The sequence below is a fragment of the Centroberyx affinis genome, unplaced genomic scaffold, assembly GCF_046629955.1.
Source record: "Centroberyx affinis isolate AG114_WGS23_722 - 3 ecotype Tasmania unplaced genomic scaffold, CSIRO-AGI_Caff_v1 ptg001200l_1, whole genome shotgun sequence".
NCBI lineage: Eukaryota > Metazoa > Chordata > Actinopteri > Beryciformes > Berycidae > Centroberyx > Centroberyx affinis.
Window position 1 is genome coordinate 81,662 of NW_027279722.1, and position 27,398 is coordinate 109,059.

The 27,398-nt window shown below is 41.8% G+C and overlaps 1 protein-coding gene across 1 annotated transcript; it reads right to left on the reverse strand.

Moving 5' to 3' along the window:
- Positions 1-19,233: 19,233 nt before the first annotated feature.
- LOC139648421 (uncharacterized) lies at positions 19,234-22,539 on the reverse strand. Its single transcript, XM_071524537.1, has 2 exons — positions 21,719-22,539; positions 19,234-19,501 (listed from the first exon to the last, which is right to left on the reverse strand). The coding sequence occupies exons 1-2, from the start codon at positions 22,537-22,539 to the stop codon at positions 19,234-19,236; spliced, it is 1,089 nt and encodes a 362-aa protein (XP_071380638.1).
- Between the last annotated feature and the right edge of the window lie 4,859 nt (positions 22,540-27,398).

Genomic DNA, 27,398 nt, shown 5'->3' on the forward strand with positions numbered 1-27,398 from the left:
GGTGGTGTGTGTGGGCTCATACTGAAGGTATAACGTTAAAGGTGCATTATTTCATATTTTATGTATTGTTAATTTGACCTTTGCTAAAGTAAACTAAAGGTATGCATATTTTTTAAACTTACCTGAGTTGTGTGTATTCCATTTTGTTTCTGAATGGGTTTAAAGCTGCATAAGTAAATTTCAGTTCATAGTACGTACATGACTCAATAAATAGATCTTAAGTAGTTACAAACACAGTATATAAGCAGATTAAGTATAGTATTTCGTGTCACAGTTGATTAAAATTCATTAAAGGAACTCAAGATAATATTGAAGTCAGTTAAACTAAATAGTTACAAGAACTCAGGGCCCTTCTCTAACAACTAGAGGATAGGTGGGCTACACATTGATGCAGAAACACATTGACAACTTTCAGAATTTCACAGCAGACATTGACAAGCATGGTACAACAACAACAACAACAACAACATCCAGTTCACATGCTGGTTTGTATATCCACCGGAATATCCATTCTGCCTATCCAAGCACAATTATCTCCATCTGCTCCATCTCCATCGGGCTAAAGCACGATGCCAGCTTTCAGGCCGGGCCAAGACTATTAGAAATCAATAAAGGCTGTAGGAGCCGCTGATGGAGAGGAGGAAAACAAGACGAGGGACGGAAGGCAACAAAGACGGGAGAACAACAGCGTTTTCGGAGACAAAGTCCACTTGGAGCGAGTTCATGATGTACGTGCTGCTCAGTACAGTAAAAGCCTGTACAAGAAGCCAGCAGCTGAGATCTCCATACTGGCTAAATGAAAGGACAAATGGAGCTTGCTGAAATGTGGTCTGACTTTCAGCTTCATTAAATCATGTTTGTCTTGCTTCTCCATCCTTTGATCGCTCTCTCTCTCTCTCTTTCTCTCTCTCTCCAGTTAATGGATGAACCCATGGTGAGTTCATGTGGTCCAAAGCTATTAGTCTGGTTCTTCTCTAAAGTCTCTGTGTGATTCACTGAGGGAGTGGTTTTTATCGGAAGACCATTCCCTGGCCAAAGGGAAGAAATATTTTCCTTAAGCATTGTCCTTATCCTTTTAACCTTGTTTTGCAGAGAAGCGCTAGCGTTCAGAGTCGAGGAAGAGTTCGATAAGCCAAAGGGTTTTGCAGTCATGTTCGAAGATGACACACATCTTAGACAATAAAAATATAACGTCCACATGCCATGAAAATCCACATAAACAATCACTGAATGTACAGCAATGAAAGTGTGCAACAAGATATGAAAAGATTAACAATACAGAGCAATAAATGAAACAATTCATTGATTTCACATTGCAACCGATCCCAGAAACCAGAAAGCAGTCTCTGGAAGTTCATTTTCTACAACTAGAGAGAAGTCGGTCCATTTTGAACATGGTTGCTTGGTTTCCTCGTTTGTTGTAATGATGGGTCGATTCACGGGTGCCATGCCATTGTTCCGACGGCCCATTATTCCGAAACCCCAACAGTCCGAAAACTCCATGCCTGGCTCCATCCACAACCGTGGCTTCTGACAGCCTTGACCGTAAGCTTGCTCTAACCCTAACCTCAGTGACCCCATGCCTCAACCCGACCACCTCCGGGATAACGGGCTGTCGGACAAATGGGCTTTCGGTCCAATGGGTGGACATTTTTCGGACTATTGGGGTTTTTGGAATAACGGGCCGTCGGAGCAATGGCATGGTACCCGATTCACGCATCAATCGTTCATTTGAATGATACGTTAAGGTGGTTTAAAGTGAATCGGTTCGCCAACGGAACTGAATCTAATTCTCAAAGCGGTCGATGTCTGTCTGCGCTCTGTATGGATCCATCTGAGCCGACATGCCTGCCTGTTTTGTTGGCCTTCACTAAAGAAAGAGCACAGAGGAGAACACTGAAGCTGACGTTTGTTATCTGCTTACCTTGGCAATGACTTCAATGCTGACTGGCTACTCTCCAAAAGAATTGGGCTTTACCAACCACCGTCACAAACTCATAAATTCTCTAACTTCCCTGTTCATTCATTCATTGTCGTCATTAGGTGACACCCAAACAACATCGGCCTACTACTTAATGGCGCAAACGCGATACTATGACATTCATTGCAACATGATCTCAAAAAAATCTGTGAAATGAGCACGAACTCCGGAACACAGAATTACGTGCTGTGGACATGAATTATGTGAAAATGACGTTCCTCCACCACAAATTGCTTTCTGTGGCAAAAACATGAATTGGACACAACATTTTCAGTTAGAGGTTAGCTAACGGTTAAGTTTAGGAAACTAAAACAACTTGGTTAAGGTTAGGGAAAGGCTTTGGTCGGTTAAATAAGAGAAACTAAACGTGAAAAATTCAAATTTGACTCAATAGACCCTAACCGAAACAGTTGTGGTCAGAGCTCTGGGTAAACATCTACACACAACCAACCTAACCCAATAGACAATAGAAATTTCCATCGTAAAAGCAGGGAATTGAACACCCGACCACAACAACCTTACTTTCCACTGAGCTGCTTCAATGTGACTCTACTTTCTGTTTATAATCGTGTCTCCTTCATGGAACCGTTTCCTGCTGGGAAAACAGAATTTTAACACTTTACATGCGCCAACAAGTAATTTGTGTAGTCGTGTAAATTTCACGTATTTGTGTGAGATCAGGTCGTACTACTTCGTGGATACTGTATGATTCGTTCAGTAAATTAGCAGCAATTCAGTTGCTAGAGTGTGGGTTAAATTGCTATTGGCTATGAAATTTTCACATCAGTGAGTCAAATTACTTGTTCCTGAATTGATTCATCTGTCGAACAGCCTGAAATAATCAAGCTAGTCAAAAGAATCAGTCGTCCCGCCATTTGCTTGTTGGTGTGTAAATTATCTGCAGCATCATCTCTCGGGAGCCAATCACATATCAGTGCTGCTATATTATCCTGCCTATTGCTGCAACACCATTGGCGTTACAGTTAGCAATCAGCTAGCACAGGTCAGGCATTGGACTCTACCATGCACTACCCGGATGCAGAGTAAGGCTGTAATATAGCCGTAACACTCAAGAGGATGGTCTTTGTACGAAGGGCAGGAAAATACTCAGCATCACCGAAGTCCTCGAAATCTCAGTAAAGAACGTCATCATGGGTGTTATGGCTTTTATGCAACAGTTACTAACACATGACTTATGTCTGAACTTCTCTCCAAAGTAGTGAACATACCGTACATGAGGACAACAAACAGGAGAAAGCAAGAAAGACTGCTAACTAGCTCCATGGTTACCACAGGAGTTGACCCGTTGCATAGTAACCAGGCAACTTTTTGTGACAACGCATATGGATGATAAAGTGACAGCTTGCACCAAGCCAGATTTAGATGAATTCCTGAGATGACAGAGGAGAGCGTCAGAGCGTGAGAAGGCAACGTTCACAGTGAGCTGTCTTCTCTCAATCCCCTTGGGGTTGTGATACACCAGGTAACTTTTGGGCCGTGTCGCAGGTCAGCAGGGAGTTTCAACGCTCTTCCCAGATTATTTCAGTTATACATTCCGCCCTGAATGTCACTTCCACCTCTGTTCCTGGAAGCGTTTCCCTCTCATGTGTTCCAGCAGGTTGTCAGGTTTATTACAGCCAGTAATGTCCTCCATTGTTACCTGCTCTCTGTTGTTTGGACTGGCATGGTAACAGAATACCGATCTGGTGGTTCATACCTGCTGAAAGGGAAGGATCGGCCTTCTAGCTGCAGGAACCGTGAGGCACCCTGCATGCTGCAGCTTGATCATCAGTATTATTACACCCTAATATTACAGATAAATGGTTCCCACACCACGGAGCAGGCGGGTGGGTCAGGTGGGTCATCCTGCTCAGAGGAGCCGACACCCTGAAGGAATTTAGCCTCATCTAATTTAGCTTTGGATTCAAAGGAGTCAAATCAAGTCAAATCAATTCAAGTTTATTTATATAGCCCTTTGTCACAAGCATGTCTCAGAGGACTTTACAGAGAATGTGTCTAGCTAGATCTAACTAAACACAATCAATGGTGAACAAAATTATATAGGACAAGCATAGCAAAAAACACAAGGTAGGCAAGAGCAGATTTAGCAAGACAATCTACCTATTCTACAGCCTAACCTACCCGGTACCCCAAGCTTTAGACCCTAAATGCACACAAGGAAAAACTCCCAAGAAAAACCTAGTAGGAAAACTTGGAAGAAACCTTGGGCGGGCTGAGGCAAATAGGAATGTATGCTGTTTCAGAGAATTTATTTAGTATTGATTTCAATGGAGACTTCTTGTGTCCTGTGGTCTAAATCCTGTTTCAGACAATTCCATTAGTGTTGGTTCAATGAAGAGTTTTTGGGTCCCATGGTGTACTTCAGTAGTATTGGTTTCAGTGGAGAATTAATTTTTCTATGGTCTGAATGTTGTTTCAAAGAACTGCATAAGTATTGGTTCTAATAGAGAGTTTGGTTTAAATGCTGCTTCAGAAAATCACATTAGCATTGCTTTCAGTGGAGATTTTTGGTGTCCCGTGGTCTCAATGCTGTTGGTCTCAATGACAAGTTTTCATGCCACATGATCTAAATGCCGTTTCATATAATTGCATTAGCATTTTGCTTTTTTAAATGTTTTTTCAGAGAGGTTATTATAAATGCTGTTTTAGTGAATTTCCTCAGGTTGGTCTCGGTGTTAGAGTCACGTTGTCTCAATGCTGTGCAGGAGAATTTGAATTTAATTAGTGTTTGTTTCAATGGAAAGCTTTAGTGTCTTGTGGTCTAAAGACTGTTTCAGAGAATTTCATTAGTATTCTTTTCAATTGAAAGTTTTAGTGTCTCATAATCTAACCGTTGCAGACAATTGTATTAGAGGAGAAGAGAGGAACAGGGTGGACATTTTCACCTGTTGGTCACATGAAAAGGTTAGCTAACGCTTCAGTTTAGCAGCTAAAACAGTTAGCTTCAGGTTTTGCTCATGGTTCAGTAAAAAACTTGTTGTCATGAGTTGGGAATTGAACCCGGGTTGTCGCCCATCCGCCCCCCGACCTCCACACCCTGACTTTCCACCATTCAAACCACTTTCGTTTTCTAATTGTTTCTCCTCCACCTAATCCGTTGCTGGGGAAACGCATTTTTTGCTCATCAAGACATCATGCTCATTTCACAAAAGTTCCTGAGACCAGACTGGTACATTTACATGCATTAGGACTTAACCTCGGTGAGTTGATGCAGAGGACATAAATCCAAAGCAACCAGATATGAAAACATAGACAGAGGACAAAGCAAGAGGTGAAATATGGAACAGGAGGCAGAGTAAGCGGGCCTCGGGCTACATATCTGAGCCAGGTAGAGGTAGCGTGCAGGACATCACCACACAGGTTATGACAGTATGCTTTTCTTTATCTGTGCTCAGCAGAGGAGCAACCTCAGCTATGATAATTACCTGCTACTCTACCACAAGATACTGTATGATAAGCATAAGTTCAACTGAAAGTCATTATGGTTCCCAAACATTTCACTGATCCCTTCATAAGTTTTGATTGTGCAGAGTATAAAATGCAAATGACAGGGTTTGTTGTAAAATGCTAAATATCCATTTTAGAAAACTATTCTTGCATGATGTTTACTGCTCAATATTACAGGGGAAATAAATGAAAATAAGGTTTTGCCTGCACAGCACAAATAGACCATAATATATCTGCGGGAGTCGATAGGGTTGTTGATCAATATCAATGACGCAACTGTTACTTTGCCAGGTGCTTTCAAAACTCACTTTGCAAACTGTACTCTGTCTTGGAATAAAAACTCCCAATTCCCATTGGAGTTTCAAGACGCTCTCAATCCCCTACTCCCAATTCCCGTTGCCAATTCCTCCACGGTCCCCGACGTTGCGCGACCCCCCCCCTGTCGGCCCGGGACGGTGTAGACTACCAGGCCAGCCGTTTCTTTTCACCTGACAGCGAGGAGTTTTTCCGGGAAGCGTAACCTGCACAAAGGTTCACGCTATTTTTCTCAGACAGACGCACCGACCACCCAGTAGGAGTCGATCTTGCAACAACATGGACAGGTTCCCTCGCCGGTTCCCACCTTCAAACACTGCCGGTTGTAAGCCGCCATTGTGGCACCACTACCGGGATGGTGGGCTAGCGTTTTTTTCTTCTGCACCACCTGAGTGCCGTCATTCGTTTTTGTTTTTTTACAGTGGACATCTTATTTTGGAGCAAAACAGCAGGTCGGCTGAGAGGAACAGAGGTTGGAAATTAACGAATCTCTGGCACCAACTGCTGTGAGCTGGAGGGTGGCTGGTATCTGATGCCCACCATCTCTGCCACAGTGCCGTTCAGCAAGGCACTGGATACCACACTGCTCCCAATCTCAGAACCCATCGTCTATCGGTCTGACGGCGATTAGACTCTGGGGGCGACGGCCAATATTTCGGGTTTTCCGGTGTAGCCAGCGGACATCTAGGCCAAGACTTCCTCTTCCGTGCGCCAGTCATTGTTTACAGTCTGATTAGCAACTTGAGACGTGAGAATGGAGTCGGAGTTGAGAGACGACGTCTCATATGCAGATATCTGTTTATAGAGATTAGCCCAAATGTCGTCTGGACCTAAAACACCTACAAAAAGTATCGATGTCTGTGTGGAGAAACGTTCGTCTCAAGTTGCTAATCGGACTGTAAACAATGACCGGCGCACGGAAGAGGAAGTCTTGGCCCGGATGTCCGCTGGCTACACCGGAAACCCTGAAATATTGGCCGTCGCCCCCAGAGTCTAATCATCGTCAGACCGATAGACGATGGGTTCCCAGATTGCACTGCTCCTGACCTCTGACCTCTCTGAAGAAATGTGAGAGTTTGCAGGTATCAAAGAGGGACAGACATGCCAAAACCATCGATTACGATTATCTTGCATCCATTTGTCCTGTAAAATAATCCTGACCTAATTGATTTCTGTCCTGTTTATCCAGTGTGTGTGTGTGTGTGTGTGTGCGTGTCAGGCAGCATGGCGTGACTGCAGCTCCCTGGGTGGAGATGGGAGATGCTTCGCCAGGTTTCAGAGACAGACTGACTGACTGACTGGGGCTAAACACAGTAATTAGCTCTCATTAAGATACACTTGGGTTTGGCAGCCGAGGACCCAGGGAATACCTCTGTCTGTGATGCATGGGTGGGAATTAATAGAGCTAAGGGTTGCGTGAGTCGGTGGTGTGTGTGTGTGTGTGTGTGTGTGTGTGTGTGAGAGAGAGAGATATTTGTGAGGTAGTGAAAGTGGAAGAGACAGGCAGAGAAAGTGATGGAGAGAGATATAAGTTCTGATTAAAGACCCAAGGCAACACAAGTGTCTACAGATTCGCTCAGGTTGATACTCACCTAACCGACACATAACCTTCCCATGAGTCCTGTTTCCCCCAAAACTTCATTCTTCACTCTAAGGTCGAGTCCACACTAATCTGGATAAATTTTAAAACCCATCTTTACCTCCGCCAAGGAGGTTATGTTTTCGGTGCCGTTTGTTTGTTTGTCTGTTTGTTAGCAGGATTACGGAAAAACTACTGGGCCGATTTTCATGAAACTTTGTGGAAGGGTGTAGCATGGGCCAAGGAGGAACCCATTCAATTTTGGAGCGGCTCCGGATCCGACTCACGAAATTTGCATATCATAGCAGACTGGACTATTGATGATGATGATAATACTTTATTGTCAGATCCAGTCTGAAATTTTTCTTGCATCACAGCAGCCCCATTTGCAACATCACAGAAAAGACAAAAATTAAGAGAGGACACAAAAATACATACATTCAACATATCATTAACAATCACAATTGGCCTTGGCAGAGGTCTGCGCTCTCCCAGTTCCCTTCTAGCTAGTTCTTCATTTTGGCCTTCCATCCACACTTTTCGACCGCCGAAAACTGAGCTTTCCGAAAACGCTCTCCAAAGTGGATTAATTTGAAAACGGCGCTTTGGGGAAACGGGGAAAACGTTGACGTGTGATTGTCATGTGATCGCAGGCGTATCACTGTCATGTGATCCATCCAGGCTGTGTCTGTGTCGGCTGTTTGTGGCTGGAGAGAAGTAGAGAACAACAACCCTAATGTGACACTTTTCTCTTTTTGATTTAGGCATTTTTTCAGAAACTTAACTTGCTAACGGACTTCGTTCTTCACGATCGCTCTGTAAACAAAAAGCTTTTAAAGGTGGCGATGGCGGAAAGCTGGTGCTTGGTGGAAATGGTGTAAAGCGGCCAGAACCAAGAGTCCTGTGCAGGCCCATGGAAGAAATTTTTGGCAGAACATTTTTGCCGTTTGTTGGCGGTTCAGTGACAACAGGGGAATTTTCAAAAACGCTCATGTGAACAGAAAATTAGTTTTTAAATTTATCCGCATTAGTGAGGACAAAGCCTAAAACTCTCCACTGAAACCCGGACTGATGAAATTCTTTCAGTGTCAGCAGCTCTTTAAGGCAGAGTGAACCCACCACACCTGTTCAGTGGGAGGGAAACTCTGGGAGACATTACTGCCTTTAAAAAACTGATTTATAAAAAACATTAATTGGAAAATTAAATGAAAAAATAAAACGTGCCAAGAAAATTAACTTCCATCACATCAGACTTGGACAACACTGACTGATAAACGATATTTCAGGCTGTGATCAAATACCTTTTTTCTGTTTTTTTTTTCAATGTTTTGGTCACACGTCCCCAAAGAAAACAAAATTTTATGGTAAGTCTTTACAATAAGGGTACATTAATTAAGGGTTAGTTAATGCTTAATAAGCTTAATAATATTAATAATATGCTTAATAATATGTTTAATAAGCATTAACTAACCCTTAATTAACAGTTAACTAATGTGTCTGGTAATCATTTACTAATGGTGTTCATGTTAACTAAGGTATTAATTTATACATGATTTAATAGTCATCTTTATAAACTATTAAATAATTTATAAACTATTAAATAACCAAAAACCTTAGTTAACATGAACACCATTAGTAAATTACACATTAGTTAACTGTTAATTAAGGGTTAAGCATTAACTAACCCTTAACTTAGTGACCCTTATTGTAAAGTGTTACCAATTTTATAATACTTGACCAGTCTTTTTTGTCATTTCGACACAGCAGTACTGACCGGTAGATAGCAACAAGGCAGTGTGCTGTGTTTTGGTACAACAGAGCAACCATTAACATCTAATTACGAATACATTACCAAGATCTTATCATGATTTCCACTGAGCACACACAGCAGGACGTCAGTATACGGCACTGTGGTGCCATGAATCAATCATCAGCATCTGATTAGGAATGCTTATCAGTGTTTGTCACAGCTTCCACTCAGAATAAGTCAGTGTGTTGTGGTGTCAAACAATACTCATGACTTCATGTGTGTTTGCACATATTGTGGCTGTTGCAATATGTGTGGTATGCTATACATCTCTTATGACACAGCGTGAGTGAGCGTGGGTGTGTGTTTGTATATTTATATGTGTGTGTGTGTGTGTGTGTGTGTGTTAATAAGTGACTTTGTGCATGACAGCGGTGGGCACACCTTAACAACAGACAGAGCGTTCAAACAAGATGTATCTATGGGGGCTCGCCATGGGGAACCACCGGTTTAAAGGGGAATGCCGCCCAATTTAAGAATTCACATAAAGTATGTTCTTGCTTGCTTAAAAGTACCAATTACTTTGAAATCCGAAATACTTTGTTTTTACTTGGCTCCATGTTGTCAAAGATGCTCTATACTTTCTGAACCGTCTCTGGTGTTGTCATGGCTACGCATCAGTGTCGACTTAAAACGACGTTAGATTCAGGCGGATTGGTTAGGGAAAATCGAATCCCCCTCCCCCACGGAAATCGGTTAGAGTGGAGGCAATGTCAGACTGAAGATGGAAATGGAGTGGAACGAGTTGACAGTTCTGTCTGATATCAGGCAACGTTCCTGTTCCTCAGTACAGCTCAGTCAGTGTTTGTGAACTCACACCGCTCGCTCTCTCCTAAAGCTGGAAATCAAACAGCAAACACTTGAATTTGTGAATCACTGGGATGAAAAATCAGCGGCTGCTCCATTGACAATGAATGGGGCAGCAGTGACTTTGTGGAGTCTAAGACGATGAGTTGAGTTTTCACACCAAAATGAAGTTTATATTCTAGTATTTCAGGTATGAACAGTCATTTGGGTGTAAGAAGTCACACAGAAACCTCATGGGTCGATAAAGTCAGCGCCCCATTGTCAGTGGAGCAGCTGCTGAATTTATATCCAAGTCACATCACACATTTACAGAAGCGTAATGCATTCACTTGAGAAAAAAAAAATTGCCCTGTTTTTCTGAATTAACGAGATATCTCAAAATCCCAAGAGAAGCTCTCATTCCTACTTGAGAGCTCGATTTCATGGAAGCAAACATGTCCCACCTGTTTAGTTTAATCCAGTTTTATTTGAATGGGCTTTCTGTCTGAACAACCGCAAAGTCCTGAGGTGCCTGCGCAAAGTCGACAAACTGATAACAATACCATCTATATTACTTAAAGACACGAGTATCCCAATGTTTCAAACCAAAAGCAAAATAAAACTGGATTAAACTAAACAGGCGGGACATGTTTGCTTCCATGAAATCCATGAAAAAAAAAATTGAGATATCTCATTAATTCAGAAAAACAGAGCAGAATTTTTTTTTTTTCCATGAAAGCTTTTCTCAGAATTCGGAGATAATTATCTTGTTAATTCAGAAAAACAGGGCAAATTTATTTTCTCAAGTGAATGCATTACGCTTCCGTACACATTCAAGGGTCAGTTCTCCGGTGTCTATAGCTTTAAGAAAGAGTGGAGCAAATTCACAAGTACTGTACCGATCTGCTCATGTTCAAATCACTAGTCAAAATTCACCTATTCAGAACTGCTTTTAATGTGTGATTAATCTTGTGTGTCATATGATTTTAATGTGTTGTTTTTAACTTATGTAAAGTGTCTTTGAGTACCCTGAAAAGCGCTCTACAAATAAAATGTATTATTATTATTATTATTATTACTGACTGGACCGTGCGGGACACAGGAACAACATGTGAATTCTTAAAAATGGGTGTCATTCCCCTTTAAAGTGATACCAACCAACACAGAAAGGTGTCCAGACCTCATGTTGGTATATAATGACTAGATTAAAGAGGCAATAAGTAAGATTTTTTACTGATCTACCAAAACACACTGATGTGTATTATATCATAATAAACACATCTGCAGATTTAGCATGATGCAGAAGTAATAATAATAATCATGATTATTTGAGAGTCAGAGAAAGACAGACAGACACACCCACACACACACACACACACACACTGACATACTTCACCACTGAGAAAAGCTTTGTTTTAGCCAAACGTTGCTTCGTCTCCAGTAATCAGGTTGTATAATGAGACAGTAGGGGAGAATCACTGAAAGCAAGCTAAGCAACCAAACCAGGTAATACACAGTCTGAGTGTGTGTGTGTGTGTGTGTGTGTGTGTGTGTGTGTGTGTGTGTGTGATTAACTCGGTTCTGTCGGTTCTGTTTCTGTCTGTCGTTGCCTCTGTCTCTCTGCTGCTGAACTCAGTTTCATCTGCAGTGTTTTGTGTTTGATCATTCACTAAAACACCTGTCTCTCTGTCTGTCTGTCTCTCTGTCTGTCTGTCTGTCTGTCTGCCTGTCTGTCTGTCTGCCTGTCTGCCTGTCTGCCTGTCTGCCTGTCTGTCTGTCTGTCTGTCTGTCTGTCTGCCTGTCTCTCTGTCTGTCTGTCTGTCTGTCTGCCTGTCTGCCTCTCTGTCTGTCTGCCTGTCTCTCTGTCTGTCTGTCGACTGTCTGTCTGTCTGTCTGTCTGTAGCCTCTCCAGACTGCATCAGTATGACCAGAAGAGGTCAGTCTTTAAATTGTATCCATGCATATCTGTCTTTTCATATGGAAGCCCAGTGAGGACATATAGTTTTCTTGAGATAGAGAGTTGAGAGTTGAGAGTAATTTATATAATTATCCTGAGATAAGACATTTTGTTTTTCCTGAGATATTGAGAAAATTATCCCATTTTTTCCCCCCGAGATCTCGAGACACTTTTCTCATTAATTCAGGATAACAAATATTGTTTTGCAAAAATTACTCTCTGCCCGTTACTTTGTTATCTCAAGATAATGAGGAAATTATGTTGTTATCTAAGGAAAACAAAATGTGTTTTGAGATAACTTTGAGAAAACAAAGAAAATGAACTTGTTATCACGGGAAAACTGCGTAAATACAATGTATGAATAATACATGTCCTTAATGGGCTTCCATAGTTTCAGTCAACAGACAGTAAAACAGTTTATTCCTGTGTTAACCGAGGGAAACGCCACACAGCATCACAGTGACACAGACCAAACCAGCTCCTGCTCTCTTTTCTACTATTTTCTCTCTTTTTCTTGCCACCAAGTTGTGCTTAAATGCACCGTCTCTTCCCTTTATTTCTTATTTCATATTCTATTTCTGTGCTTATATTCTATTTGGCTTTTTTTCACAGCTGAATCCTATTAATTTTACTGCTGCAACGACCGATTTCAATGTCTGTTCCTCTGTCTCAGGGCTTGTTGAGGAACAATGAGGAGAGAGGAGAGGAAAGGAGAGGAAGAAAGGAGAAGAGGAGAGCAGGGAAGAGGATGCAAGAGGAAGGAAGAATGGAAAGGAGAGCGGAGGATGGTAGAGGAGGAGGCGAGGGGACGAGGAAAGAGGAGAGGAGATGGGAGGAAAGGAAGATGAGGAAAGAAAAAAGGCAAGTAGAGGAGAGGAGCGAAGAGGAGAGAGAAGGGAGAAGAGAGGAGAGAAGGGAAGAGGAGATGGGAGGAAAGGAAGAAAGGAAAGGAGATGAGTGAAGAGGAGAGAGGAGAGGAGGGAAGTGGAGGAGAGAGGAAAGGAAGAAAGGAGAGGAGAGGAGAGGGTTTCTTTCGTGCATTGACCTCATTCAGAACACTTTATTTTCTGCTGTCCGGGGACACACACACACACACACACACACACACACACACACACACACACAAACACACACACACACAAACACACACACAAACACACACACACACACAGACACACACACACCCCATCCTCCACCCCTGTGTGTTGTTTGTGTCTGTGATAGAAAGCCTGTTGTTGCGGCAGGAGAAGAGAACATTGACATTGTTTCTGTGTTTGACCCATGATGCTTTGCCAGTTTCCCAGGATTCCCGGCTGTGCGCGGCACGTAGCCTGTCAGCCAAACACAGAGCGGCCGCTGATGAACAAATCAACGTTCTTGGACGGTCAGTTTGTCTGCTTTTCCTAAAATGGCTTCCGTTCTCTTTGATCATGTTCTCGTGGAAAGCAGAACTGGTTTGGAGCAGCTGATCTGGGATCTGGGCACAGAGAGTTGTGAATAGGAAAATATTATTTTTTAATCTTCCTGGTTAAAGGAGAACAGCGGTGTCATTTAGAGTTGAAGCCCATTTAATGTTTACATCTAGTTTACATTCACCCAGTCATTTTGTAATGCGTGCTGCACGGAATTAGATTTTGATAAATTTACTTGTTTTTTCTTGATTTTTAAAATACAAACTTCAGAGTGTCAAACCTAGCTTGATATCAGAGGTGGAAAGTAACTAAGTACATTTACTCAAGTACTGTACTTAAGTACAATTTTGAGGTACTTGTTCTTTACTTGAGTATTTCCATTTTATGCTACTTTGTACTTACTCCACTACATTTTAGAGGGAAATATTGTACTTTTTTATTCACAGCTATAGTTACTAGTTACTTTTCAGATCAATATTTTATATTTAAAACATTTGATCATCTTTATAAAATAACTATAAAATAGCATTGTTATAGATTAGACTACCCAAAAGTATAGCTAAAGTGTTAAGATTAGCTTCACGTTGACAACTTTAAAATGCTGCTTACATGTACATGTATGTCAATAAATCAGTATTAATACTCCAGTAATTTATGAAAAATATAACTCTCTAAATGGGGACAGTTTGCATAATGAGTACGTTTACTTTGATACTCTAAGTGCATTTTGCTGCCAATACTTATGTACTTTTACTTTTGAATGCAGGACTTTTACTTGTAATGGAGTATCTTTACATTGTTGTATTGCTACTTTTACTGAAGTAAAAGATCTCAGTACTTCTTCCACCACTGCTTGAAATAAACTCCTGACTAACAAAGACTTGCTAAATAAATAAAAAGCCATGGATGTGACAGTAAAGTGTTTCTGACGGATTCTTTCCTTGAGGATCTGCTAAAACTGTTTTTCCTGAACTGAATGAAGTTCATGTTGTCTTTGTTCTTTGTATGACATGCTGTTCTTCTTATTGTGTTCTTGTTCCTCTGACTCTGTATTATGTTCTGAAGATAAATTTGTAATATTACTATATTATTGAGAATCCTCTTCATCCAGTTGCATCTCTTAATTGGCCTCATTGAGATATTCTGTCTTTATTATATACATATTGTATCTTATTGTATTTCTAGTCAAACCCTTTAGTACCTTTTAACTCTTACTTTTACTCTTATGCAGTGACCAAAAGTGTTAAACAAATTAAAACTATCTTATATTTTAGATTCTTTGCCTTGATGGAAAGGCAAAGGCTTTGGAAAGAAATTAATACATAGGATCAACTTCACTATTTATATTTGTTTAAGAAACTCATTTCAAGCATTTAAGCAGAAGCCTTTAGATCAAAATGCTTTAAGAGAATGAAACATAGAAGATTCAGTCAGGTGGGTCCAGACTATTGACTGGTAGTGTATCTATATATATATATATATATATGCAATATATAACAATGACAAGAATATCACTATATAACATGTGCAGTCCATGTTATCTGACTCCTGTATCCGGAGTGATTGACAGACAGCAGGTTGGGCTTCAGCGTCTTGCTGCAGGACGGTCCGCCTGCTGTGGGGATGGAACCCGCGAGCCTCAGGTTACGGGACGGTCCTGGGGACGGAACCTGTGAGCCTCAGGTTACGGGACGGTCCGCCTGCTGTGGGGACGGAACCCGCGAGCCTCGGGTTACGGGACGGTCCGCCTGCTGTGGGGACGGAACCCGCGAGCCTCAGGTTTCGGGACGGTCCTGGGGACGGAACCCGTGAGCCTCAGGTTACGGGACGGTCCTGGGGACGGAACCTGTGAGCCTCAGGTTACGGGACGGTCCGCCTGCTGTGGGGACGGAACCCGCGAGCCTCGGGTTACGGGACGGTCCGCCTGCTGTGGGGACGGAACCCGCGAGCCTCAGGTTACGGGACGGTCCGTCTGCCCCCTGCAGCTCTGCTCTGTCAGACTGAGGCCTGCTGGGAAACTGCTGCCATTTCCCCTCCAGCAGCCAGCCAGGATATGTGTGTGTGTGTGTGTGTGTGTGTGTGTGTGTGTGTGTGTGTGTGTAGCAGGATTGTTATTGTAGCTTTTTTGTGAACCCCAGTGAAGTGTGTGTGTGTGTGTGTGCATCTGTTTGTGTGTAGAAGGTGTTATTACTGAAGCAAACTCAGTGAAAAAAGTGCATGAAAGAGAGAGTGTGTGTGTGTAGAATAGAATGGAACTTTGAAGGTTTTGTAACAGTCTGACCAACCTCAGTTAAGTGTGTGTGTGTGTGTGTGTGTGTGTGTGTGTGTGTGAGTGTGTGTGTGTGTGTGTGTGTGTCCAGTCAGCTGGACATTCCCAAGCCAAATCCAGCTTCCTGTTTCTTCACAAAAAACTCACTCTGCTGTAATTCCTCAGAGGTCTGCTGTTACGTCAGCACCCCCCCTCCCCCCAACACACACACACACACACACACACACACACACACACACACACACACCATCTGACTGTCAGTGACTCGCACTCAAATCAGGATTTTTATATTAAACTTAATTTTCTGTGGATTTCGTCATCATGCCTGTGAGTCTCTGGAGCCTGACCGGTTGGTTTATGTTCCTGCACCGCTCTGTACTTTTCCATGCAACACACACACACACACACACACACACACACACACACACACACACACACACACTCCTTGGCCGCCTGTGCAGACATGACTGCACTTTGTGTTAGAGCGCCACCTGGTGGGGAGTACAGTGTCTGAACACTGGGAAGGTCCAGTGGATTTTGATCGTGCCCTTTTAACTTCTCTGTAATTATCTATTTCTTTGCATGATTTGAAAATGTAACAGGTTTGTACAGACATTTGGTCCAGTGTAAGTCCTGGAGTGTAAAGTCCAAAGGTGGTGGAGCATTTTCGGGGCCCTTAACTTCCCTGATGAAATATGAGCAGCAAATTCTCCGTCTTGTTTTAAGATTAACTAAAAACTTATTTTTATGAACTTGCAGTTAACTGCTAACATTACAATTTAGCATTTTTATTATCATTATTTATGATCATGGTTTGTTTTTGCCTTTTCTTTCCGATATTGTTTGCAATTGCTCTTTTTTGCTGCCATTTTATTGCATTTTTTTTAACTTTGTTTCAGAAAGAGCTACACAAATTAAGTTCATTATTAGTGTATTAATATGGAGGGACATTTTGAAAGCTGAGATCCCATATTACAGGAATAAAACATTTCCTCTTCATGTATGATCAAACATTTTTCATGAAGATGTTAAAATTAGCAGGCAGTGGGGGGACTCTGTCCTTGTGGCTGCAGTGGAAGGAGACTTTTGTTAAAACTATGATACAGTTAATCATCAATATATACAGTACTTGTACACTGATAGTTTTTGTTGCCCACGACATACAGAAAATTGTCAATTTTGACCGTCAAATTCAGTACGGATTGCAAGAAAATTTATTTTGAATGAAATGTTGGTAATCTGTAAAGCTGATCTCCCATTGCTTGAAAATGTAAAATTGTTTTCCTTGATCGGTCTAATCTGGAAGAATCAGAATCAGATCAGATGTCAGTTATTAAAGAATAAACTTCCAAATTTACCAAGCTCAACTCTTTTTTCCTCCCTGATAAAAAAAAAAAGCACAAACACAGAAGCCTTATAATTCAAAAAGGAATTTATTTCAAGTTTTACAAGAGGCAGACATCTGCTGTTAGTGCAACCTTCGCTAAAACAAACAGTTTACATAGATAAATATATAAAATGATTTATTTTACAATGCATGGTAAAACAGGATACGATTCTAAAAACCAGACAGTCAAACCTACAGTACAAATCTGCAGCATAAAATGACAAACAAACAAACAAAAACTGGCTGATGTATATGCTCCGACAGACCGGGAAACATGGAAAACATCTGCATTAGAATAAAAACGTCATTTTTTCCCTCCAGTTTCCAGTCATCACAAAGATTAGCAACTTTCAAGAGTAACTTGCAGTCTTTTAAAATCGATATCGTTTAGCGGCCACCCTGGGACAGAAGAATAAGAATTGTTCAATATTGACATGCATTTCAATTCAAAGATGTAAATGAGGTTGAAAAACTGCCTGGTATTGATTCCGGTTATTTTTAACTTTGTACTTTGCGTGTTAAAATCTTTTGGAAAAATCTTAGTTTATGGGTGATGCTACATCTCCCATGAGCACAAGTTACGAGACAAATACATTTTTAAATAAATAGCCATTAGTGTTCCCAGTTTTTGTCTGACAGGATGCAGTAAACCTGGACGGTCCCCTGTAACTTAAAATCCAACCTGAAAATATCCCAACAGACTGTAACAGAAGTAGCGGGCTGAATGTTCTTTTAAGCCTTAACTTCTGATCTGAAACTGAAAAATTTTGTGAGTTTACAATCAGGCGTTCCACTCCCACTGTCCCCAGTCCACTACTGACTATATTTGCTTCTCAAAAGTCTCCAGCTGCGTCACGTTTGGTTCAGACGTTAAACCCGTTTTTCCTAGTAATCTGAATTTAAGAAAATCCACTTTACATGGATTCGGGGGTGAAGTGAACGCCTCCTCCCTGCTCTCCATAGACTTTCCACCTCACCGTGTCAGAATGCTCCCTTCATTTGCATGGCAGCATATTAACATTTACACAGAGCGGAGACGTGACGACAACGATGTTCTCCTGCTTACATCATTAGGATTAGATAGAAAGAGTAGAGGAGGTAAACAGAACAGTCTTGTATAAAACAGTGAAGACACATTTTAGCAACACAGGGAATAAATACACACACAGTACAAAACACATAACATGCAGTCATTGGTCTTTTTTTTTTAAAGTGCTGAAAGCTGCCGGAGCAAGTTAAAATAAATCTGTAATATTAGAAACAACAGCCAGCTATTGTCAAGTTCATGTAATCTCATGTAACAAAAGACTCAGAAATCTGGGGGAGGTGAGACCTTCTAAAACCACTACAGTCCAGGACCCCAAAACGGCTCACAGGCCTTATTTTGAGTCTCACGTGACAGTAACATTATGCTCCGAGGAGTTTAGTCAACGGCATTAGACATTTAATGTTTAATTACTGTGTGATTATGTTTATCTACAGTCTGTAGTCCGGTGAAGTGGATTATGACTTGATTCACTTTGCCATAAAACAGACTTTGACCTGTGATAACATTATGAACCTGCTGTTTACTTCCTCAACAGACCCGACATCTCTACTCTTCACTGGTATCAAATTACCTGGCACAAGTCATGTGATTGGCAATAAGTAACTTGGTATTAAATGATAAGCATTATAAGTTGACCAGGAGTAGTGTTCTGTATTTTTTTTTGCATCTCTGGGTGATTATGTGAAAGTTTTGACACAAGTTAGGAGTTATGAAGTAGATTAAAGTCCATTGCTTCTCAGTTTCCAAGCATCTTTCCCAGGTCAGGTGTTTCCCAGTGACTTGTTGATCCAGCACATCGTTCCCAGCTCGTCTTCTCCATGTGCTAAACTAGAACGACACAGACTCCAGATCAGCAAGTTCATCTCTGCTTCTTGCACAACAGCCTGGAATGAAACCCATTTCATTTTTTTTTTTTTGTTGCACATCTGGACTCTGATTTTACGTTGCTGCCAGAGCAGTGTAGCAACTGTGGCTCATAACAGGATTCAGATTTCAGATTCAAACTTCCCAAAACAGGTTTGACAGTTTGGGATTTTCCAGTGGAGTAAAAGTGGAAGCAGCCAAGCAGATTTTGTAGAAGGAAGACAAGAGTTCAGGTGTGATCAGGTCATTTTGAGAGTGTGTTATGAACAGGTGATATACTGTGTGTGTGTGTGTGTGTGTGTGTGTGTGTGTGTGTGTGTGTGTGTGTGTGTGTGTGTGTGTGTGTGTACCTACGCTCAGTCAGTCCTGGACGTTGTTGAAGGTGATGAGGAAGATGACGATGCCGGTGAGCAGCACCATCATCATCACCACAGACGTGAGGAGGAAGGCTCGACACGCCGGCCGGCCCGTCAGCCTGAACAGCGCCCCCCCCATGCCCCCCGCCTGTGCCCCGCTCCCTCCCGGAGCCCCTGCAGGCGGGCTGGGAAGCCCCACGTCCAGAGAGTGGCTGACCGACCTCAAAGAGGTCAGCGACCTTTGACCCCACCGTTGGTGACCATCAGAGGACCTTTAGGAGAAAGAAATAATGTTATTGACAGTGAATTTATTCTGTATACTTAATCTATGAAACCCTGAAAGTGACGACATCATCATCTCCAATTTGCTTGATTTGTTTTCTTCATTTACAATGATTATAAAACAAAAAGAAAACTAAGGGGCTTATTCATAAAACTTACCAGCAGGTTTAACGCATCTCATTCATAAATGTGAAATACCAGCTTGTTATTAGCATTAACGTTTTCCCCGTATTTACCGCATTTACATTACATTGTGACAGCGATTCATAAAAGCACACTGCAAAAAAAAAAAAAAACAGCTGCTCTAATCAGAAGGTATGTTGTAGAAATGTTGACCAATGACAATAAATTTAAATACAAAAAAAAATGTAATAGATAAAGTCAAATTGTGTCCCAGGGCTTTATCACTAGAATTTATAACCCTCTCCTCTCCTCTCCTCTCCAACCACTCTCCAATTAAGTAGTGGGAGTGGAAACGTTAAAATGTTAAATAAATGACACACTGGCTTTGAAATTATTAATTATCCCTCTGATTGCGGTTATAAAAGCCAGTGTCCATCTGATATGATTCAGTTCCTCTTGGCATGCAGCAGTACGAGTGCATGAGGAGGAGGGTGACATGTCTATGCTGCCCATTGCACTGACACACAGGTGGATAAGATGTTGAATATGTAAAGCTTAATTAACATGTTGGTTTTGATTGGCTGTCTCCCAGCCCACAGCTGGAGATAACACAGCGGTAATGTGGATCTGTCATGGTATTCACAGATGTGGTAAATTTATCAATTAGGTCAAATGTCGCGGCCCCTTATTCTGTTCCGGCAGAGTTTTATGAATGAGCCCCTAAATGTTTTGACCCATAGACAAACAATTTCACTGCCAGTTTGAGATTTTTGACAAAGGTCAGTGGAAGGAATGTTTAAGTTTCCAGCCATATTACAAATTGTGTAGGACAGTTCTGATCCGAGCCAGAATATGAGGATTAAGATTTCAATATTAATATGCATGTAACCCTTGATCAAAATCTGCGACTGAGTAATGTTATGATATTCTGTTCCAGTCAAGCTTGGCAGCAACACAGTGCCACACTCAAATAAACCAGACCTTTGACCTGCTGTAAAACTAAACCTCTTCATGAGATCAAACTATTGGTCCATCAAAGGGACACTGACATAAAACTATAAAGGGATACTATGACATTTAACTGTAGTTGGTTGGTTTCTTTCAGACACTTACTAAAGAATGACTGAAATCCATCCTATCAGGACAGTTTGCACCACTCCCATTTGAATTAGAGGAGCTGCTGCTGTCGGCCAATTTTATTGTGACAACAGTTAGTCTTCACATTCAACTTAACTAATTCAATTCAGCTTCTATCTAAAAGTTTTAACCGAAACTATTTATTTGCAAAATATCCTGGGCCATAGTAAAACTGAAAACAAAATCATGAAACCCGAATAATAGATTCAATCAGTGGTTCTCAATGTGGGGTCTGGGGACCACCAGGGGTCCTTGAGGGAGTTTCAGGAGGTCCCCAGCAAAGTGACTAATTGTTAAACTTCACCTTTATTTCATTTACGAAGAAAGAAGAAGAAGAAAAGTAGTAAACACAATTAGAGAGTGTAGAAGACTGGTGATGATGACTGTTTTGATCATAGTGTCTGTTATCTCTCTACCTAAAATACAGATAGATATGATTTTGTCCAGAATTTCATGACTAACAATAAAAATATTCTCAGATTTGGGTTTGAGAGACAAAATCTCATCATATGCGTGGGCCTAATGTGGACTAAATTAGGGTCCTTGATATGAAAAAGGTTGAGAATCCCTGGATTAAATGACCAACGTAAAAAGCTCCCCCTCACAATATCACGTCTGGTGAAGAAAAAACAATAATCATCAAATGAGACGGCTTGTCCATCACAATTTCACAAGATCTGCATCGAAATTATATTATTTGCACTTCGCAATGACATAAGTTAAATGACAAACTGCCAATGCCATTGTTAGAACGATTTGTCTCTCAAAAATAAACATAATTCTGCACAGTGAGACTTTGTGGTCACTGAACTTTTATTTATCACATCGTATCGTGGTTGTATTGGATCCTGAACCTCATATGGGACGATCTATGGTGTATCACGATACGATTTGATACACCATAGATCGTCCCATCCTTTCTACTCAGAATACTTAAACAACCTGACCTTTTGACCTGCAGCTTCCCTTTATTGCGGACGAAGCGGATGCTGTAGACCCTCTGCATGGCGGCTGGCAGGTAGGACAGCACGTCCGAGTCCGTGGTCAGCTTGGGCAGCCCCAGGGCGGGCAGCGGGGTGAGGCCGCGGCACAGCGGGCACTGGATGGCGTCGGGCTGGGCCGACTTGACGTTGATGCGCGCCAGGCACTCCAGGCAGAACGTGTGCTTACACTGAAGCATCTTGGGACAGCGGAAGACGTTGTTGAACTGGCTGAAGCAGATGGCGCACTCCAGGTCTGGGCAGGGCTCCTCTGAGCACTGGCCCGGGGACGGGGACGGGCAGAGGTCTGGGGACGGGACGACTACCGACACCTGGGAGGGGGGTGTGGACGGGGCGGAGGGGAGGGCGGGGTACGGGTTTCCGCCCAGGCCTGGCTGATGGGCGGGTACTAGAGTTGGAGTCGGTGCTCGAGCTGGAACTGAGACTGGAGCTGGGTTGGGTTGCGGACTGGATCTGGGGCTGAGGCTGAAGCCTGGATCTGAGGCCGAGAGGGGCGAAGCGGAGGTGTAGGGGTTCAGGTTCGGTGCTTGTGCTGGGATTTGATCTCTGTCTTGGGCTGGCGAGGCTCGATAGGGACGCAGGGTACGGTTCAGAGCTACGTACGAACTGTGACCCGTCTGGATGACTGGATGAGACAGAGATGGATTATGGGTATCTACATCAGGGTTAGGGGCTGTATAGAGGGGTGGGCTTGGTAAGAAGCCAGGAGGGGCGCCCTCATGTGGCGAGAGACGAGAGTTCAGGTTCGGATTTCCGTAGGGATTCATCACCAGAGGAGAGCAGAGACGGATTGACTTGTGGAAAGATGGAGGAGTGATTTAGGGATAGAAGGTACAGAGTAAAGCTGGAAGGAGTAGATAGAGACAGGAGAAAGGAGCGGATGGATGAATGGATGTTGTGCCTTTAGCTGTCAGTAGGGGCAGCAGGGAGCAGTAGCATCAGAGTCATGGGTGGATGGAGGACGGAGGGACGATGAAGAGGTGATGAAGATGCTCCTCTTATGGCTTCAGTCTCCAGCAGTCAGAAGCCCTTTCCAAGGCTCAGCTTCCAGTCTACAGAGGGAAAATGTTATCAATACATGGAAAAGGGACTGGATTAACTAGACTTAACCAGACCATAACTAGACCATTCCTATGATCTTGCACAGTTCATTTCGTTAATTCTGACAACCCTCCTCCAAAAGCCAGAAACCAAGCACAGATGCTGCGGTCCAGAAATGTCAGAAAGTAGGAAATTCTGACATCCTATCAGGAAAAATGCAGCGTAACGGCCCTTCAAGTTGGAATTACAAGTGGGAAACCCAATGTGCAGTTTAGCCGACGTCAGCATGGCGGCATACAGTGTAAGCATTACTTTTAACATGTTTATAATCCTCAAAATACACTCAAGTTTGATTTTTCACACTGCATGACCTTAAATCTATCCAAACACCTGTGTGGTAAATGTAATGTAATGTCTTACTTACAGTTGCTAACGTTCTGTGCTAACTAGCTACCTAACGTTGCCAAACAGAAATAAGATTAGCTGTTGCATGAGAAAGATTTCACATTGGACAAAGACAATCTCGCGGGCGTCCATGATTCCTCTGTGGTTTTTCTGAACACACAGATTGTAACGACGACCCACCAGCTGGGAATGTCCGACTTAACTGAAACGCAGCATGAGAACCAAGACTTGGCTGCGACTTCACCTTTCTCAACCTGCTAATGAACAGGAGACCGACTTTGATAATGAACAGGAGACAGACTTTCTGGACTCATGTTTGAGCCTTTACCCCAAAATGGCTAATGCAGTGTTTAGTATTGTAAACAGTTCTGTAAAAGGACATTGTCCCATCTCACTACATACTGTTATTGTCCACAGAGTCAGTCTTCTATTCAGTGTCAATGGAGCCACTGCAGAAAGCTTTACCACCCAACATCAGACAGTGGTTTGGCTGTCAGGTTTCTAGTAGTGGGGAGGGAGACAGGTCAATACTTGATCCCAAGGAGAAACTCAAGACTATTCATATCAATCATGACTAAACTCAAAGGTACGCAAGGGTAGTCAAGTATTCCTCTATCAAGGAGAATCAAAATGCAACATACTAAAAATGAGGGGGAAAAAAAAAAAGGTAAACTAAATGAGAAGTTGAGTACAGTAAACCAACTGTGCAGGCATCCATGGAGGAAATATCTTTTGCTAGTTGCTTTTAAAAAAAAAAAAAAAAAACTTTACTCACCACCCATGTAATGGAGAACAGCAGTTAGTTCTCTATACAAAACGGTTTTCTGCATTGCATTTCCTCTTGTATAAGTACAGGTGAAACTTGACCAGGGTCTGACTGAATGAACAACATTGTACCACACTGCAGTCATGTTCCAGCTTAGCTAGCGTCAACAGGACATAAATTTGCATTGTCCATTCTATGTACAAAGGGAAATGATAATACGGTATGCAAAACAAATGGCCTCCCAACTGTATTCTGACTGTAATCCGCTGAAAAACATCCAGCAGGGAAACACCTTAAAGCTCTCGGTATTTAGATAGAAACTGTATATAGATTCAGGAAGACCTCTACTGCACTGGAAACCTTTATTATCTTATTTACCATGCGTGTCCTGTGTGTTTTGCTCCCACATTTTGCCACGCCAGTTGTATTACAGTGTCTTGGTTATAGGCCTATATAACATGCCAATATGGCACCATAAGTAAAATGAAAATGAGTGCCTGGCTCCACACACACTTTGCCAATGTCAACAGCTCGGCCATCAATCAATACCTGTCCAATTCTTCAACTTAGATACCAGTTTTATTAAAACACTTTTCTATATTTGTCTTTGTTGAATAAAAGGACAACCAGTATTGATCAATTCCACAATAAATATGTAATCAATCTGCATAATATCAGAGGTGGACGACACTGACTGGACCAGATCTCATTTTAAAGAAACAGCCAATATCTGCCCCAGATGTCAGTTTAACCAAACTTCCAACCAACAAGGTCAGGTAAAATGTATTTCTTCATGCTAGGAACAAGAAGGATGTGCATACTTCTACTCTTCTTCTACACAATTCATAAAAAAAAAAAAAAACAGCAATGCCCAGAGCGCTGGGCTGCGTGTCAATTCATCCAGTCGTTCACTTCCATCCTCATTCCCTCACTCGCTCCACTCCACACTTTTCAACAGTAAGATGCCATGCAAAGTGTGTGTGTGCGTTCTTTGCATACGTTTAAAAATAATATTTGCACATAAAGGTTCCTATATGCTGAAAGGTCTTAGGCCTCCTGTCCTCATGCAAAACACACCTGAGCAAATTTACCTGCTGAGCCTCACTGACAGGCCAGCTGATCCACTGTCAGCTACTGTGCATCCAGCAGCTCTTAGTTTCCTCATCCGTTTACCTCCAGACAGGCCTACTGGATGTGTAGAAGGGACAGGAGGAGAAAATAAAATGCTATAGATAGTTTACTGTGTTTTAGACTCAAAACACACCACAGATAACACACAAGGTCTTCATCAGAAGTGCACTGCACACCTTGAGCCTCCTGTACAAAAAATGTTCTGACTGTATCCTCGATTTCAATGTGCGATCATGTCATAGAAACTGGATTTGGTTCTAAGCACAAAATCGACACAGCTTCCTTTTACTTTATTTTTGTCCTTTGTGCCTGAAGAGCCACATATCCACATCAGGGCCAACTTTCTTTCTTTGGATCCCCATTAGCACCAGCATAAGCATTGGCTATTCTTCCTGGGGCCCACCACACATACAGTCATACAGACTTATACATACTATAACCACATAAACACAACAAACAAAACAGCTAATCTCATTGAATTAACAAGTACATACAGAAGAGAAACACTATTGTCATCCTTTCAACAGACATTAAGCCAAACACAAAAATTATAAATCAATCACAATTCCTCAAGAATTTGGAGCAAACTTGTAAATCCTTGTCTGAATGACCTTCTTAAATGATATATTTATCCATCCTGCGCTTTCACACATGTAATTCCAAGAAAATAGGGTATTAAAATACATTTCTCATTCTCTGCCAAGGGGATTTCTACTTTCACCCAGGTATACATTTTATGTCCTACACCATTTTTTTCCCCCTAGTTTACTCACACACACAATTCAATTATGGTCCAGCTGAGGCCAACCAGGGCAGAGGCCAACTTTAAATACAAAGACTGTTTGTGTGAGGGTCAGTGACAAATAAGGTTTTGAAAAGAGAGAAAGGAATACAATTCTGACCATGTCCTTTGTGTGCATAAATCTTATTTTTTATATTTTTTCCTACATAAACGTCCTCCAAGTTGATTAAAACAAATTTCATCAGCAAGGCAGCCTATGGCAGTTTGCAAAGTAGTCTATATTTTCTCACGTGAAGGGAACTCCACGCCAAACATTATTAAAAATCTGGCAATATAACTTATTGTCACAGAAAAATACCTGGTAGAAGACAATCTCAGATATATTACGAATCCATAGGACCAGCTCTTCAATTCGGCATACATCCAATATACCAAGCAGCACTTACTTAAACGACATTCAAACTTTTAGAAGTGATTCGCCTGTCATTCCCACACACTTCTTCCACCAAAGCACATCGTGATGGGCAGCAGCGAGGAGTGTGAACCAATTGTAAAAATGTCGTTTTTATTGGCACAGAGTGCTGCTTTTGTGGAACATCTTCATGCCGAATTCACCAGAAGACCCTAACGATTCGTAAGTGTCTAAGTAATGTTCGACAACATGTGTACATTTGCCGTTGAATAAGACAACATTAAAACTGCCACATTTTCCAATGAAGTTTGGCATTGCTCTTACCTTTCTAGTCAACACTCCTCTCTCTCATCCCACACTGGATCATCGTCGCATCAGGTCCGTTTCTCCCAAACCTTCGACTAAAACTGCCCGAGTGTTTGTTTTGTTTGTTTTGTTTTTTTGGCTTTCTTTCAACTTCTCTTTTCTCTCCTCTCTCTTTTGCGGTAGTGACTCGGCATTTGAATAGCTGAATAAAACGAGGAAACGGGCTAGTCAAATCACCTGTTGGCCTCATCGATGGTTACCTGTGTAAGCTTCAGGTTGGCACACCTGAGGAGAGTTGATGCTGATTGACGTAGCCTGTACAGCCTCTTTTATCTGAACAACTGCTTGCTTGTCAACCTTCACTACGAAACCAAACCCCTTAATTTTATCCCTGAAATGTCCTAATTTCTCCATTACATAAACATTAATTATCCATTAAAATAACATAGTTTTAATATAGTAATGAGTTATTCATGGTAAGTTCCTGTCTCGCTGAATTTTACGTTAAATTAGAAAGTAAGGAGTCAAGATTAGGGGATGTTTAAGGAGATTTCGCTGGGATCTCCTCCATTATAACTCCCTTAATTAATTTTGAGCGGGTTTTGAATGAATTAAGTCGTGAATTAACGTAAATTAATGAAAATGGAAGGTTAGTTTAAGGGGTTGCTGGTTCGCATAAGATTCCTGATTTTCAAGCCCCACAACCGGTGTTCTCCTGTGGTGTCATTTCTCCACATTTTCCCCTATGTTTTGACCAGATTTCAAAATATGCTCATTTATAGCCTACTAGGCATATATTTGTCAAAAACATTAACACAAAATC

Excerpts from the sequence above, each read along its gene's own strand:
- LOC139648421 (XM_071524537.1), bottom strand. The coding sequence starts at position 22,539 with ATGAATCCCTACGGAAATCCGAACCTGAACTCTCGTCTCTCGCCACAT. Across the intron at positions 19,502-21,718 it reads GGGAAGCTGCAGGTCAAAAG|GTCCTCTGATGGTCACCAAC; the intron begins GTCAGGTTGTTT and ends TTTCTCCTAAAG.